General features: G+C 59.9%; 2 protein-coding genes across 2 annotated transcripts in view; one reads left to right on the forward strand and one right to left on the reverse strand.

The window, feature by feature from the left end:
- Positions 1 to 1,330: 1,330 nt before the first annotated feature.
- Positions 1,331 to 7,729, forward strand: SYT12 (synaptotagmin 12). The gene is made up of 7 exons (XM_074149822.1): positions 1,331 to 1,367; positions 2,850 to 3,043; positions 3,364 to 3,756; positions 6,266 to 6,481; positions 6,586 to 6,706; positions 6,943 to 7,076; positions 7,556 to 7,729. Exons 1-7 carry the CDS (start codon positions 1,331 to 1,333, stop codon positions 7,727 to 7,729), a joined length of 1,269 nt encoding a protein of 422 aa, XP_074005923.1.
- A 2,025-nt stretch (positions 7,730 to 9,754) lies between these two features.
- The window catches only part of IGHMBP2 (immunoglobulin mu DNA binding protein 2), a 41,436-nt gene continuing 37,817 nt past the window's right edge, over positions 9,755 to 13,373 (reverse strand). The window contains exons 14-15 of the mRNA XM_074148677.1: positions 12,741 to 12,925; positions 9,755 to 10,256 (exon numbers count right to left, since the gene is read on the reverse strand). Of these exons, the coding sequence (XP_074004778.1) occupies positions 10,059 to 10,256; positions 12,741 to 12,925 (383 nt within the window). The 3' untranslated portion in view covers positions 9,755 to 10,058. The remainder of the gene's footprint in view (positions 10,257 to 12,740; positions 12,926 to 13,373) is intronic.

Genomic DNA, 13,373 nt, shown 5'->3' on the forward strand with positions numbered 1-13,373 from the left:
TCAGCCAGGATTTTACAGAGCGTTTCTCCGTCGCACACAGAGGTGTCTGTCTGTGGGAAGAGGCTGGGGGCTGAGAGGGGCATCTCCCGGCCCCGTCACAGCCCTGTGGTCCTTCTGGGTTAGTGACTCGGTTGCATTTAGAAAAAACTCCTCCTCCTGCAGTTACCCCGAGGGTGGACCGCGAGGCCCTTGCAGAGGGGTCCCCCAGCCGCGTCAGGCAGCGTGGCTGGTGTTTTAGGCTGATATTTTCTGCGATAACACGCTGCAGTTTCCACCTTTGGCAACTAAAATCCAAGCCTGGATGGTTGGGGGGGGGTCGATCACCTCCACGGCGCCTGAGGCTGCGAGGTGGCACCCAAACACCGAGCGTCCGTCCAGCCGAGGCAAGTCCAGCTCCTCTGACGAGTGGGCTCTGAGGGGGTGGGAGTTTTACAGGGGGTCTGGGGGGCTCCCGTGGGGGCGGTGGGGGGGATTTTCGGTGGCGATCTGTTCCTGGGCTTGGGACGCGGGGATTGTGGTCTGTGGGATGGCACCACCGTAGCGTGGCCCGTCATCACCCGGCGCAGATTCCGGGTACCGAGGGGGGTGCTGGCCCCGTTGGCGTTGGATTTGCTCGTTGGGTGTTTGTGGGGCATCCCAAGCCCCCCTTGTGCAGCAGGAAATACCTGGCTTGGATGAATGCCCTTCGCCGTGGCAATGGCTCAGAGGAGCAGCCTCCTCACGCTCGGGATGGATCTCCCGTAGGACTTGCCTGGGAAAACCCCTGCGGGGAGGAGGGCCATCGGGCTTCCCCGCCGCAGGGATCGATTCCCGGGGAACGGCATCATCCAGACCCCGCAGCGCCCCAGGAACGGGGCGGCTCCGCTCGCACGGGGCCAGGGCAGAGCCGGGGACACCGAGCGGCCCCGCCGTGAGGCCAGGGAAGCTGCGGAAGGCAAAGGCACGATGGAAAAGAGATTAGAGAAACAGCAAAGGGCTTAAACGGCTCCTGGAGGGGAGGCGTCCGTGCAGAGCGCGATAGAAAATGTCACCCCTTAACTTCTCCCGAGGTAAATCGTGCGGCTCCGTGGCTCGGCGGGGCCACTCTCCTGGGTCACCTGGGGTTTCAGTCCCTGCTTCAGCTCCTCTGTCAGTGGCTGAGAGGCTTCACCCACCTTTGCTCTGTGCCTGGGAGAGGAGCCGAGGCTGGGAGCGATGCGGGGGGAGCAGCTATTTAGCATCCCTGCTAAAAAAATGAGAAGACAGCTTTTTTTTTTTTAATTTCCCCCCTGTATCCTAAACTCATTGTCTCGCGCCTTGCAGGCTGCGCCGCTAGCGGGGAGCGTTTGCCATGGACACCGGGCACGTAAGCAGATACCATGTAAGCGGTGAGTACGGCCGAGGGGGCTCCGGGGAGGGGCTTTGGGGGGGGGAAAGCTGGGGGTTCTCACTCCAAGCTGCTCTGGGGGGGGAATTGCTGATCCTCGCTGCTTCCTGCAGGAGCTCCGCTCTGCACCACGTCCACACAGGGCTTAGCTTCCTAATACGAGGGTAAAACCCTTAAAAACCCCCCAAGCTCCCCAACAGCAGGGGCTCTGCCCTAGAACATGGGGAGCTACGGGCAGGACGTGGGTTTCCAGCAGAGCTGGGGTTTGCACCTGGAGTTATTCAGAAGTAGGAGCCCGTAAAGTGTTATTTTGCCCCAATTTTGCCCTCTGCTGTAGCAGCAGCGTGTGAACTCCAGGGAGCTGGATGGCACCGAAAACCTCCGTGCTCAGGAGTTCCCTAGAAAGCGGCAGCGCTTCCCCCAGCATCCTTAGCCGGGGCTGCGGGGGATAAATCACATAAATCACAGCCCTTTGTGACCGTAGGGGGTTTGGTTGGGGGGGAGGAAGCAGAACCTGGCTCCTGCCCCGAGGCTTTAACTTGTGAGATCCCTCTTGGCTGCTTCTGGCCCTCGGAAGGGATCAAAATTAGGGGCTTTGGCTGCAAATAGTCGGTTCCTTCTGATACATCCCTTTGCTGGCTGCTGCCGGAGGAGTTTGGGATGGGGGGGGGATGCTGGGATGAGATGTGGGGGTTCGCTGCCTCGGGCTGCTCTGGGCTCCAAAGCCGCTTCCGAAGGAGGGAGCGCGGTGGCTGACGCGGGAGGGCTCCCCGGCGGCGCTCTGGAATGAGGAACCTGTCTTTTTCTTTTTCTTTTCTTTTTTTTCCTCCTTTTTTTTGTGTGTTCCGCGGAGCGATTGGTGTTGGTTCCGTGGCGGGTGTGATGGAGGCTGGTGCAATGCAGCAGCAACCGCTCCGTGCTCCGTGGCAGGGCTGCCGTGTCCTCCGGGCTCTCCCCTCCCTGCGTCGCCTCGGCAGCGCTTGGGTTTCCCCCTCTTTCCAAAGGCTTCTTGTTTGGGTTTTGGTTTTTTTTTTTTTTCCTCCCTGTTTCTGGATTTTCTCGGTATCCCCACCCCTGGGGAAGCAGGCAGCAGTGAGGGTTTTGTGGGGTGGGAAGGGGGGATGCGCTGAGCACCCCGTGAACGGGACGGACCCGCCACTGGTGAAGGGACCCCCCCGGGGGTGACAGAGCCGTGCTCTGACTTTCTATGTTTGCTGGGGAACAGGGCTGGAATTCCCGTGCACTTCACCTCCCAGGAGAGCAAAGCCAGGACTCTGATCCTTTCTTTTTGGCTTCCAGAGCTGCTGCCTGATGCAGTTTGCCACCCGCCCGAGTGGGACGCTGTGATTTATGCTCCCCCCAGCCCCCTTGGCCCATCCCGTCCCCACAGCTTAGAGCTGAGGGTTTGGCACGGGAGCAGCAGAGGATGGAGCCTCTGCCCCCGGCCGCTGGCCGGCTGACGGTGGCTCTCGTCCCCTGGCAGTGGCCACCAGCCCGCCGCGGTGGGAGATCGGCATCTACGCCGCCGGGGCGCTGGCCCTGCTGGGCATCGCCGCCCTCAACCTCTGGAAGCTCTGGCGCTCGGGCAGCTACCCGGCTCCTTCCCCCTTCCCCAACTATGACTACCGGTACCTGGAGCAGAAGTACGGGGCGGCGCGTTCGGACGCCAAACACAAGGTAAAAGGGCCAAAGTTTGGCGCTCATCCCTCCCCCTGGCAACGCATGAGCCACTGGAGGGGCAAAAAATATCACCCCCATCCTCTCACTGGGCGGGAGGAAAGCCATCGGCAGTGATTTGGTGCCGCTGGAGAGTTTGGGGGGGGTCTCTTCAGAGGGTTTGGGAGCTGCAGGAGGCGCAGGGTTTGATGCCGCAGCAGCTTGAGGCCGAGCAGGGGCTCTAAGGCAGCCAAAAAGGCGCCGGTGAATCCCAGCCGGTGGATCCGGCTTTGTACGGAGCCGGGGACGGCATCGCCTGGTTTTCCTTTCCCTCTTGGCAGCGAGGGGTGGCCCCGGGCTCGCAGAGGCCGCTGGATAAGACCTCACTCTCCCGCAAGAGCAGCCTCCGGGGGGACGACACCTTCGAGAGCATCAACGAGCTGGGCAGCCTGGAGCTGATGAGCAAGGACCTGGGCTTGGCCCACTACGGACCCTTGAAGAAATCCATCTCGGCCGACTCCCTCAGCTCCATCTCCTCCATCGGGAACAACTTCGGGCAGGATTTCACGGTGGGGCAGGTGGAGGTCTCCATGGAGTACGACGGGAGAGCGGCTGCCTTGCACGTGACGCTGCTGCAGGGCAAGGACCTGCTGGAGAAGGAGGACGCTCGCTTTGAGTCCTGCTTCATGCGCATCAGCCTCCTCCCGGCCGAGCAGATCGTCGGCATCTCCCGGGTGAGACCCTCGCCCCCCCCGGGCATGAAACCCCCCGTGTGTCCCTGACGTTGCCGCAGCCTTCACTGCTGGTGGCAGCGTCCCTTGGCCAAGCTCCCCAGGACAGTTGTGGGGCTCTGGGAGCCGGGGGCTCCGGACACTTTGGGGCTGGTATGGTTGGCTTTGTGGATTTGTGGAGCCCTGTGGGGGGAAGGTTCAGCATCCTGCGGCCTGTGGGGGTCCCGGGCGGGTTTGTGCATCAGAGACCCGGCAGAGGCAGAAATTTCTCCCTCTTGGCTGGGACGCGTGGTGGCTTTGTTGTCCCCAAGTGTGGCTTGTGGCGAGTTTCTCTGCTGGAGTCTCCCTGCTGCGGGGCCGGGGATGCTGCAGAGGGTGGAGGGTCTGGGGGGGGGGGATTTGGGGATTTTGGCCTTTTGGGCACACACTTCTGGTGTCATGCCGTGTCCCCACACGTTCCACTCACCCTGACGGAGCCCGAGCCTGTGCCCGGAGTCACCTCTCCCTCTGCGGCAGCCGCGACGCTTCCCCTCCCCGCGCAGGAGGGTCCAGGCGCTGCACCAGCAGGGCCAGAACCAGGGGTGGGTTTGGGGAGAAACCTCCCCAGAAGTGCCCCAAAAGCTGCTCTCGGAAAGCAGGAGCCTCAGTTTTCCTTCAGCAGCTGCTTTTTGCAAAGCTGGGGGTCAGCCAGTTTGATTTAACTGGGATATTCCAGAAAGGAGCAGAAAGCTTCATCCCACGAACCAAACCTTTCCGCGGGGGGGAGGTACCGCTCCAGCGAGCACGGAACCCTTGCCTTCCAAATACCTCCACTGCGCCCTTTTAAGACCATTTTTCCATCCAAAGACCCGGCTCTCTATTTATGCCCTGGAGATATTTATTATTTAGCATCATTATTTATAATTCACCAGCGCTATTTACCCTCTTTCGCTGTTCCGAGCCGAGACACAAGGACATGTTCCGTTCTTTCCCTTTAATGCTTTGCAGCCCGCGCCTTGTTCTGCTTTTCAAACAGCAGAGAATGTTTCTGTCGTACGTTCCACCCAGAGGTCCCCAAATCTAACGTCGGCTGCAGACAGACAGACAGACAGTGCTGGGTGCTGTAAAGCAGATACCCGCAAATCTGCTTTTCCCACAGAGGTGTTTGATCCCCCGGGGACTGTATCCCACGGGAGAGCGTGGGAAGGGGGTGATGGAAGGTCCCACCTCATGAGCAGCTTCATCACCTTCATCCCCGGGACAGAGCATGCTGAGGAGCAGACAGACAGACAGACAGACGTGAGGAAGTCCTTGGGACGAGATGAACTCTCTCCCCACTACTGCCGGGGGGTCTGGGTGCTCTGGGGCTGATGAAGCCTGAGGGGTTCGGGGCTGAGTCCCTGCTCCCACAGAGGGGTCCCTTTCCCACCGCAGGGAAGGGGAGCAGGAGCGGGTGGCTCCGCTTTGCTCTGGGCCATCCGAGGCTGCGGCTCCCATCCCGTGGGAGCACCAGGCTTCCTTTCAGGACAAACCCCTGATTTGTGGGTGGTACTTTGGATGCTGAAAGAAATAGGGCCGGAGAAGGAAAAAACCAGTCTCTAAAGCCGTGATTTGGGAGCCGTTGCCCCCCCAGCGCTTTGGGAGCGGGTGGTGACCAGCACCCTGCAGGATGGGGCCCGGGAGCTGCTGCTGCCTTTGCTCCAGGTGAATGGTGTGACGTGGAGACGGTGTCTGGGAAAAAGCATCGTCCCCGTTTGGCACATTGAGGGGTCGTGCAGGGCTGGGGGGTACACCTTGGCTGAGTCCTGCAGCCTGGAGTGGTGGAGCTGGAGCCTGAGAGCACCAGAGCAACCTTCAGTTTGTAACTAAAAGAATTAATGGGCGATGGAGCAGGTCATGGCCCCTGCTTCCTACCCCAGTCGCTGAGCGGCTGCGGTCGGGTGGGAAATAACTTTTGTCCCCTGTGGAGAGGGGTCTGGAGCACAAGTCTGATGAGGAGCGGCTGAGGGAGCTGGGGGTGTTCAGCCTGGAGAAAAGGAGGCTGAGGGGAGACCTTCTCGCTCTCTACAACTCCCTGAAAGGAGGGTGTAGCCAGGGGGGGTCGGTCTCTGCTCCCAAGGAACAGGGGATGGGACAAGAGGAAACGGCCTCAAGTTGCCCCAGGGAAGGTTTAGGATGGAGATTGGGAACAATTTCTTCCTGGAAAGGGTTGTGAAGCCTTGGAAGAGGCTGCCCAGGGCAGTGGTGGAGTCACCATCCCTGGGGGGATTTAAAAGCCGGGCAGACGTGGTGCTGAGGGACATGGCTCACTGGTGGGTTGGGCAGTGCTGGGTTGATGGTTGGACTCGATGGTCTGGAAGGTCCCTTCCAACCCGGGCAATTCTGTGGTTCTATGGGGCTGGGGGATGCTCTGCCCTCGCTGCCCCAAAGCCACATGTTCCGGCAGTTCCCATTAGAGGAACAGAGCAGATCTGGGGTACAGCCCCCAAACCCGGGGGGTACCAAGGCAATTCCCCCCCTTTCCCCGGCGCAGATTCAGCGCAGCGCCTACACCGTGGCCTTTGACGAGCGGTTCTCCATCCCGCTGGACCCGGCAGCGCTGGAGGAGAACAGCCTGCGCTTCTCCGTCTTTGGCATCGACGAGGACGAGAGGAACGTCAGCACCGGTGTGGCCGAGCTGAAGCTCTCCGACCTGGACCTGGCCACCAGGCCCTTCAATGCCTGGCTCTACCTGCAGGACATGAACAAGGTGAGTTGGGGTGGTTGGTCTGTCTCCCCCCCCAGGTGTTTTGGGGGGGTTTCTCCTCCCTGCCGGGCTGGGGTCACTGGGTGATGGGCTGGTGTGTCCCGCAGGCGGTGGACACGGTGGGGGAGATCCTGCTCTCCCTGAGCTACCTGCCTACGGCCGAGCGCCTGACGGTGGTGGTGGTCAAAGCCAAGAACCTGGTGTGGACCAACGGCAAAGTCACTGCAGGTGAGCGGGGGGTCCCGGTGGGTGCAGAGTCCCTTGGTCTTCTGCGGGCTGGAGGTGGGCTCTCACCCTGGTTTATCCTACATGGATTTATTACCACCTGGTTCGGTGGAGCGGCTCCCGTCGAGGACAGACCCCACCAGGAATGTCCACCAGAGGTGGTTTCCCCCACTTTCTCCGTTTCACAGGGGAAGCGCGTGACTGACCCCTGTTTTTCTCTCTCCCTCCACCCCGGGCAGATCCCTTTGTCAAGGTGTACCTGCTGCAGGACGGGAGGAAGATCAGCAAGAAGAAGACAGCGGTGAAGCGGGACGACACCAACCCCGTGTTCAACGAGGCCATGATTTTCTCGGTGCCGGCCATCGTGCTCCAGGTCTGTCCTGGCTGGGGGGGCACGTCCCTGCCTGGGGCGGGGGGTACATCCCATTGCTCCTCGAGGTCCCCAAATCCCTGTGCTAGTGAGGACCCCCAGGGTGTGAGGGGTTCGGGGGGGGGGGGTTGTAGGAGCGATGGACGGGGGCTTTATATGGTTTGGGGGATGTATCTGTGGGGCAGGGGGTATGGGGGGGGGTGTATGTATGGGGGATAGCTGATGGGGGGGAATGTGTATGTGTGGGGTGGGGGCTATAGGGGATGTCTGTGCATGGGACACAGCTATTCTGATGGATGTGTATTTGGGGGGGGGCTATAAGGGGATGTGTGTTTGGGGAAGGGGGCTATAGGGGATGTGTACATGTGGGTCAGTATTGGGGTGTCTGTGTGTGCCTGCCTGGCTGGGGAGGGTGTGGGGGGGGGATACGTGTATATGGGGGGGGTGGGCGCTAGCAATGGCCCCCTGTGACACCCCCGCAGGAGCTGTCCCTGAGGGTGACGGTGGCCGAGAGCGGGGAGGACGGCCGTGCCGACAACACGGGCCACGTGCTCATCGGCCCGGCGGCCAGCGGGATGGGCATCACCCACTGGAACCAGATGCTGGCCACGCTGAGGAAGCCCGTCTCCATGTGGCACCCGCTGCGCAGGAGCTAAGGCTGCTGGCGGGGGGTGCTGCCCCCCAGCACCGGCCCTGCCCCGGGGACGGGGGGGGCTCGGCGGGGGTGCCCCGACATCGCGGTGGCAGCCGGGCAGGGGCCGAGCGGGACTTTGCAGCGCTGAACGGGCAGAGCTGCCGGAGCAGCTCCTCGGCCACGTCGCTGCCCACCCCGGTGGCCCCCGCATGCGCTGGGGGCTGTGAACGCACCCCCCCCCCGCCCCGAGAAAGGAGCCCTCTCTCCCAATGGACCAAAACCAGCACCAACCTCCCCAAAGCGCTGCCCAGCCCCCGTGCTCCCCCCGTGGAGCGCTGCCCTCCAGCGCGGACCCGGAGAGCTCCCGGGGAGGGGGCGGGTTTCTTTGGAAGGCGGTTTTGGGTCAAAAGGGGGGGAAATGGAGAGGGGGTTGATAAAGTGCCGGCACGGTGTGGTTTCTCTCGGCCTGTGTGGTTTTTCTCTTGGGTTTGGGAGGGATTCGGGTTGTATCACGCTGGGGCTGAACCGTTTCCAGTGAGAAGGAAAAAGGGAGAGGTAACAGCAGAAAAGGAATTTGTTACTATAGATGGTTTTTTCCCTCCATCTTGTTTCGGGCAGGGTGAATCTCTGCCCGTCTCTGCTGGCTGAGGAGGGTCTGGACTTGCCGACTGGTTTTCCAGCCGGGTCAGACCCGGGCTGAGAGTCACCCCCACACGACCGGGGTCAGCTTTTCCCACCCCGGCCCCTCTCCCGGCTGAACAGACCCCGGGGCTGCTCCCAACAGCACCAAATTCCTGCTCCTTGAACACAAATCTCGCGGCTGGGGATTGTTTTCTACAGCCCCCGGAGCCACGCTCTGACTCGCTCGTCCCAGAGCTCACTCATTTTTCCCAATATCTGGGTGCAGACGGGAACGTTCCGGCTCTGTGACCAAAGCAGACATCAACGAGTCCTAATTGAGTAATTTTTAAGCCCAACTCCTGTTTCAGGGGGCAGGGAGGGGAAAAAGCCCTTTAGGTCCCATCTGCTTGTGGGCTCCTGGCCCAAGCACAGCCCAGCTCCTGCGTAAGGTTTGGGTTTTTTGGGGGGAGCCGATGCCCACCCTGTTTTCTGGATGGAGGGCTCTGATAGAGCTCCCCGTGGCACGGGCTGGAGGGCAGAGGGTGCTCTGGGGACGCATCCCTCACACCGGAGCCTCGGCTTTCCTCTGCCTGAGGATGCTGTTGGGGAAATCTGGGGGTGTTTGGGGCTGGGGAAATCTGGGGGTGTCTGGGGGTGTTTGCCAGGAGCCGGTGCCGTGGGGTGAGCACGGTTGGGGATGTGCTGGCCTGAATGATCTGAGCAGGGAAAAGAATTGCGGCTGAACCGTTTACCCCTGGCTAAGAGTAACCCCGTGGCGGTGCCCTGAGCCGGCAGCAGTTCTCCTTTCTGCTCATCCGTCTCCTCTGCCTGACTTTCATTTTTGGGAGGAGGCTGCGATTTCTGTCATGTCCCCCCCTCCGCAGCCCCTGCTCCGGCTCTTCCCCTGCAGACACCCAGCCGCTCGCCGAGGCACAGGTTTCCTCCTCCCGTGCTCCATCCCTTCCTCCTCCTCCTCACCTTCCCCCCAGGAGCCCTGACATCCCATCTGTTGCTGTGCCAGCTGGTGCCATCACTCCACGGGGACCCAGGCACGAGCCAAGCGATGCTCGGAGTGACGGGAGGCTCAGACCGGGTTTGCCCGGGACCAGGGCTGCAAATGGAGGGGGTTTTGAAGGATGAGGTTTATTGAAGGATGAGGAAGGTTTTTTGTGAAGGTGTTCACAGCCCGTACTAACAGGGAGAGAGAGGGGCTTTGGAGAAGAGGATGGGCGGGCAGTGGGAGATGGATGGATGGAGGATGCTGGGAGCATTGCTGGGCTGGGAAAACGGTGCTGGAGGCACCCATTTCCTTAGTCACCCTCCCTGGAGGAAAGGGTCACCCGGGGCTCCCAGTTCCTCCCTGTTCCTGCTCACAGACATTTATCTTTTTGCTGTAGCAGCAGAAATGTCACAGTGACAGCCCATTGCTTCAGGTGTTTAATATCCGTCCTTCCTGGCATTCTCCAGCCTCCCCGCACATCCATTACTCTGTCAATACGGATGACTGGGACAAATAAAGCTGCTCTCCCTCCTCCGCCTCAGCTCCGTGGTTTAGGGAGACCCAGTGACAGTTTTTTCAGGCTGCTGGCTCCGAGCTGTCTACCCCCCAGAAACCAGGGCGCCCGTGTTCCTCTCGGGCTCCCCATGGCCCTGCAGCTTTAACAGCATCTTTGGTTTGTGTAGTCTGACCTGTGACGTCAAGGTTGAAAAAAAAGAAGTATTCAGCTCTTTCACTTCTCCTTGTCTCTCTTTTTGCCCTTCCTCTGGCCAGTCAGCTCGCTGAGCTTCTTGTCCAGGCGCCGCTGGAGCTGGGCTCTCCTGGCTGGGTCCAGGGACGTGTCCTTGGAGCCACTACCGGGACGGAGAAGCCCTTCCCGGCTGATCTTCTGCCGCGCCTGGGCCCTGGCCCTCTCTCCGCAGCCGTGAACCTGCCCAGGGAGAACGGACACTGGGATCAGGGCAGCGACTGCCCGTGTGGGAATCCGGCGATTTTATTCCCAGAGCCTGGAATTCCACCTGCTTTGCACCCCCCTGAAACCATCTCCCACTTATTTATAGCTCCTCTAACAGGAAACAAAAATATGAAGGTAATTTTTCTCCTGCTGGAACCTGCACAGCAGGTAAATCATCCTTTTGGAGGGTTTACGTGCTTCCTTCCAAAACTCTAACCCCTGGGGAGCTCGCCCTCGGCGTGTGCGCAGCTGGGGTGCTCACGGCGCTCGCGTGAGAGCTAGAGATGGACCCGAGCTCCCCATTCTGCTCTCTGCTGGAACAGTGACTCAGGGGAAAAGGAGAGAAACTAGAAAGGTGAGTTGGGAAATAAGAAGGAACCTTTTAAGCCACATATCCGCTGCTCTAGTGTAATTAGATCTGTTTGCTTCATTGGAGTAAAAAAAGCTTCATAATGCTGATTTTGTGGAGGCAGACCTTTTCCACCCCCCCCGCACTGAAGCCCAGCCCCTGTTTAAGGTGCATTGAGCCACGTTCAGCACCCCCTGAACCATCTCCACCAGTGCTAAGTTCCAGACCCTAAAAGTTTACCCCTTCTGCTTGGTCCATCCTGAAGTCGTTTGATGTTTTCAGGAACCACAAGCCGATCTGAGGATGGCAGTGACAAACCCTGCTGTCCCTGCCAGCGCTGCTGAGCCGGTGTCAGTGGCTGGAATAGCCCATGGCTCCTGGCCAGCACGGGGATTTCTGACCCTGCTGCCCATTTAAACCAGCTGGAGCCAAAGGACCCCCCGGAGCAGCTCTGAACCAGGCAGTGGGTGCTGGAGAGGTTGGATGTCACGCAGTGGGGTCTGCTGTGCTGGATGGGGGGGGGGTGTCGGTCAGCAGCTGGGGGCTGCCAAAGAGGGGCACAAGCCCTTTCTGCCCAGGGACCCTCCATACGCAGAGGCTCCAGCTCCACTGAGATGGCTCAGGTATGTGCTGGCCCCCACTTAAGGGGCAGGGATGGGCAGGAGGGTCCAGGCTATTTCACACTAAGTCTGAAAACATCTGGAAAAAGGGATGAACTCTAAAAAGCAAGAAAAACTCGTTGCTGTGGATTTTTATCCTTCCGATTGGAGGTTTCTCATTGGAGCTCTCATTACAATTCAGCAGGGAGAAGCCATTCCGCAGGAAATAAAAATTTATATCCCAACTGGACTGTGAATGACCATAAATACAACTATTCTTTGCCATGGAAACAGATAGTACTTGACAAGTGGAAAATCTCTGCCAAGGATTTATAGGTCAGCTTGCTAAACGTTGCTAAGCTCCGGGAGGCTCCCCGCAGCGAAGAGCAATGCCTGGGTGATGCAGGACGAGGGACGACGGGCGCAGGAGGCTGCGGCTGAAGGGAAAATCATCCATCCCCGAGGCCACCATACCACAGGGCACCCCACTGCCAGCTCTGGAAGCTTGAACTCTCCTACCTCTCTCTGCGCCCGAACGGAGAGATGAAGCCTGACACCACTTAAAGCTCAGTTTCCTTCCTTCCCAGATGGGGGGGAGGAAAGGGCTGTCAGGCAGCTTCGGCAGAACAGCAAGAAACAGAATCATAGGATTGTTCTGGTTGGAAGAGACCTTTAAGATCATCAAGTCCAACCGTTAACCTGACACTGCCCAACCCACCACTGAGCCATGTCCCTCAGCACCACGTCTGCCCGGCTTTTAAATCCCTCCAGGGATGTCGACTCCACCACTGCCCTGGGCAGCCTCTGCCAAGGCTTCACAACCCTTTTGGTGAAGAAATTGTTCCCAATATCCAATGTAAAGCTGCTGGTTCAGTGGCCATCGCGCTGCCGCTCCCACATCCAGAGGTGCAGGATGGTGCAGGGCTTCCGAGATGCCCACTCCAGAGTCCTCCACCACAAGCAAGCAGAGCGGAGGAGGCTGAAGGTATCACCCGGGTGCACATGAGAGCCAATGCTGAGGCTGCAGAACGTGGAGCCGCTCAGCTCCAAGCCAGCAAAGCACTTCAGGAACCGCCTAATTGCTACCCAGGCCCACAGCACTGCTCTCTGCGGGCTCCAGCCCTGACTTCTCCCTAGGCTCTAGAGGGAATCGAGCATCCAGGCTCCAGCAAATCACTGCCTTAAGCTCATGCCTCTTCCTTTCTCCTCTCTGCCGCGCTTTATCTGCACGACCCGGGAGTGTAAATGCCACAGAATGGTGAAGAAGGGCACAAAGCAAGAGGGGAATAAAGACAGAGCCCACGTGTTAACGCCCAGCAGCCCTTTCCCTGCAGCTCCAGCCAAAGCTCTGACAGAGGGTCCTGCTTTAAACTCCTCCTGAGGAAATCCCGTCTGGGGAGCCGGATGGGGAAATTCCCAGGTTAGACCCGCGCTGCTCAGGACATCCCACTCCTCTCCAGCCCCCCCGCAGTGCTCCAGCCCCCCGGGCAGGCTGCCTGGCCCTGCGCGTACCTCTGGGACGTGGTGGCTGAGGCAGAAGCGCCTGTTGCAGAGGTGGCAGAGCTGTCCCAGGGCTGTGACACTGGCTTTGCAGCGGGGGAAGCCGCAGGTGCTGTCAGCTTTGATGGCCTCAGAGATCAGAGCATCAATGTCTTCCTCTGCTACGCTGCCTGCTCCGTTCTTCACCGCTGGCTTTCCTGGAGAGAAGGTAGGGGAAGAGACCTGGCCATTTAACCACTTGCTTGGACCTGAAGAACAAACCCAAGCAACCCCCAGCTACAGCCCCGCTGGGTCCAGGGAGTCGCTCTTTGCAGCAACTGGGATTTCAGTCCCCAGTAAACTCTGCCCCATGTCCAAAGGCACTCAGACTGGGATCCCAAGGCTCCCACCCATGGCGTGCCTGGCTGCCTCCCTCGGCTCGGAGGGGGCTGAGGGAGGGACCACATCTGCAAGCCCCTGGCTCTGTCTTCCCCTGCCTCCACGTTTAGGAGGCAGCCACCTCCTTCAACCGTTGGGTGGGCCAGGTACCCCTCTCAGCTCCTCTGCCTACGTTTGTGAGCCCACAATCTAACTCCTGAGTCTCTCTCTTCCTGGGAAAGGGTCCCCAGATGTTTTTCTTTCGACTTAAGAAATGCCTCCAGGCTC

Source organism: Numenius arquata, chromosome 6 (genome assembly GCF_964106895.1).
Source record: "Numenius arquata chromosome 6, bNumArq3.hap1.1, whole genome shotgun sequence".
Classification (NCBI taxonomy): Eukaryota; Metazoa; Chordata; class Aves; order Charadriiformes; family Scolopacidae; genus Numenius; species Numenius arquata.

Coding starts and splice junctions, on each gene's coding strand:
- SYT12 (XM_074149822.1), top strand. CDS start 1,331: ATGGACACCGGGCACGTAAGCAGATACCATGTAAGCG. Junction 1,368..2,849: donor AAGCAGATACCATGTAAGCG/GTGAGTACGGCC, acceptor GTCCCCTGGCAG/TGGCCACCAGCCCGCCGCGG. Junction 6,707..6,942: donor CAACGGCAAAGTCACTGCAG/GTGAGCGGGGGG, acceptor CACCCCGGGCAG/ATCCCTTTGTCAAGGTGTAC.